The sequence below is a fragment of the Clarias gariepinus genome, chromosome 7, assembly GCF_024256425.1.
Source record: "Clarias gariepinus isolate MV-2021 ecotype Netherlands chromosome 7, CGAR_prim_01v2, whole genome shotgun sequence".
Classification (NCBI taxonomy): Eukaryota; Metazoa; Chordata; class Actinopteri; order Siluriformes; family Clariidae; genus Clarias; species Clarias gariepinus.
In genome coordinates, this window is record NC_071106.1 from 17,784,802 (window position 1) to 17,787,419 (window position 2,618).

General features: G+C 43.5%; 1 protein-coding gene across 1 annotated transcript; it reads right to left on the reverse strand.

Moving 5' to 3' along the window:
* Window positions 1-309: 309 nt before the first annotated feature.
* On the reverse strand, window positions 310-1,759 carry LOC128527563 (uncharacterized). Its single transcript, XM_053499999.1, has 2 exons — window positions 772-1,759; window positions 310-669 (listed from the first exon to the last, which is right to left on the reverse strand). Exons 1-2 carry the CDS (start codon window positions 1,500-1,502, stop codon window positions 582-584), a joined length of 819 nt encoding a protein of 272 aa, XP_053355974.1. The 5' UTR covers window positions 1,503-1,759; the 3' UTR covers window positions 310-581.
* Between the last annotated feature and the right edge of the window lie 859 nt (window positions 1,760-2,618).

Below are 2,618 nucleotides of genomic sequence, written 5' to 3' on the forward strand. Positions count from 1 at the left end.
TATCCAGGAGGACTAGCTTCATTTAGAGCTACATACTCGTCCTGTTTAATCCAGGTTTCTGTTAAACAGAGTATATCAAACTCCTGATCTGTGATAATTTCATTAACTATAACTGCTTTAGATGCGAGAGATCTAATATTTAACAGTCCTAGCTTCAGATCAGAGGTGCCGGCTGCGCATTCAGTCTGATCCAAGTTTGTGGTCTTTATGCTAATTAAATTACTAAAACAGACTTTCTGAGTCTTTCTAAATTTGTTTTTAGCTCGGGGAACAGACACAGTCTCAATAGAGTGAACCCTGAGTGACGACTCTATGCAGCTAGCAGACGGTTGGTTTAGCGTAAGGGATCTAATGTTGAGAAGTCCAAACTTTAGAGGTAGACTTCGATTACTTATTTGGGCTTTTTCTGGTTTAATGGTTACCAGATTGTTTCGGCTGGATTTAACGAATTTATTCTTTTTTCTCACTAATCGGGGAATAGACACAGTTTCTATAGTACAGGCTATGTGTGTGCGTCTATTAGTATGGTGAGTTGTATTGTGGCTGGTATCTAAAGAATCTGAGGTATGACTTACCGCAAGTCAGATGGTTCGTAATGTCCTGGAGATGTTGTCAGAGAGGACCGCTGCTCCAGCTCTGCTAGGGTGCAGGCCATCTGTGCGGTAGAGCCTAGGACGCTCCCAGAAAACATTCCAGTTATCAACAAAGGGTAATCTCTGTTGTTGACACCAAGATTGTAACCATTCATTGAAGGCAAATAATCTACTGAACCTCTCGATTCCTCTCTGAAATGTCGGAAGCGGTCCAGATACGACGATCTTTGTCGTGGGTGATGTGCTGCGGACCTTCTCAACCAGGCTCCTGAAGTCCTTCTTTAGGATCTCCGTCTGCCTCAGCCTGATGTCGTTGGTGCCAGCATGGAGAACCACAGCTCGAATGTTCTTCCTCAGGGCCGCAGGCACCTGTGCAGCAACATCAAGAACACGTGCACCAGGTAAACAGCGCGTGTACGCCTTACCTTTAGCTGTGGTAGCACGCACGTGCCGGACAATGGAGTCTCCGATGACCAGTGCGTCGTGTGCCGTCTCACGGAGAGGAGCGAAGCGGTTTCGGGTTGAGATCTCGAAGACGGGTGGTGGCGGAGGAGGAGAGGTCCTCGCCCGGGGCTTGGCGCGCGTCTTCCGCTGCTGAAGTTTCCAGGCCTCGTGGTATCCCGGCGCCGGGGTGAAGGAAAGCTGGGCAGGCTGCGTTCTCGGTGCGTTGGACCTGGGCAGAGAAGCACGCGGAGTAGAGGTTGTCGGAGAATTCTCATGCCGAGAATTTACCTGGGACAGGTGAGCGTCGGTCCGCGACGATTCCAGCGTGGCTTTCCGCTGCTGTAGCCGGGCCAGCTTCACCTGTAGGTCGCGGATCAGCTTCTCCACGGCCTCCATCTCCAAGTCCACCGAGTGCAGCTCCAATGTCTCCTCACCTGCACACAGGGGCAGAGACCCAACCGACATGGTGTCTAAAAATAGAAATAACCGGTGCGAAAGAGCGTAAACAAACTTGTGATAGCCGGGCTAACGGGCTAGCGATGCTAATGAAAAGCCGGCTAGAAGCGGTGTGCTGCAAAACTATTAAAACTTATACGATATAAACTTATACGAAAACGATATAACACGCGTTTCGAGTGAATATATTATAAGGTAGTATGAAATACTTATCTGTTATATGTTTACTCTTCGTAAGGGGACGAAAAAGTAGAAAAATTGGTCAGTCTGGCGGAGCTCGTGGTACGGAGCAACATGTACCTGTGATGATTTATTCCTTACATATCAAACAGGTCACATATGACTGATTTGTTATTGAATATCATGTAATAACTCTAGACTGAGTCTACTCAGACACAAAATATTTCTTCCCTATAAGCTGGTAGAATATTGTGATGCCTTGCTGCATACATTAAAATACTATAGTTTTTTTTTTTCTTTCTTTCTTTTTTATATACTGCTAAGACCTGATCAGTATCAGAAGGTCTCCGGTAAGAGTGAACACTTTTATTTTTACACTTTTCCCTCCCTGATATTGACATTGTATTAGGGGCAGAACAGGGTGGATATTTGACTGTCTACTGGTCTTTGTGGTTTTCTGTAATTACCAGCTTCTTGGCATATGAATTCCATTAGACATGCACTGCAGGGCCTGAACCCAACTGCCCACACACCTCTGTACATACTGACCCAAAACACAGGGAAAGAGAATACATAGCAAAGAAACAAACTACTGTAAATAAACCTAATGAAAACTATAATAAAAAGACTCTGGTCACAGTAAAACAAATATCAAAACAGCATAGTGTAATAAGCACTGTTAAGCACATTATAAGTGTATATTACAGTTAGGGGTTAACCATTCTAGTTGACAAAATGCTATTTTATATTGAGTAAGTCTGCATTTAATTCTTTATCAAAGACTTCCTTTGTGTAATGTATGACTATTCTGTTTAAAAGTGTGGGAATGGTATTTTTTTATTTACTTTTGCACAAAACATAAACAAAAAGAAATCACATTACTCTAGAATAATATATATTTATATATTGTTTTTATTTTAAGATGCATTCCCAACGACAGCACTG

Bases quoted from the DNA above. Each gene is read 5' to 3' on its own strand.
- LOC128527563 (XM_053499999.1), bottom strand. From the start codon at position 1,502: ATGTCGGTTGGGTCTCTGCCCCTGTGTGCAGGTGAGGAGACATTGGAG. The intron at 670-771 runs GTTCAGTAGATT...GGAGCGTCCTAG, and splicing joins TTTCAGAGAGGAATCGAGAG to GCTCTACCGCACAGATGGCC.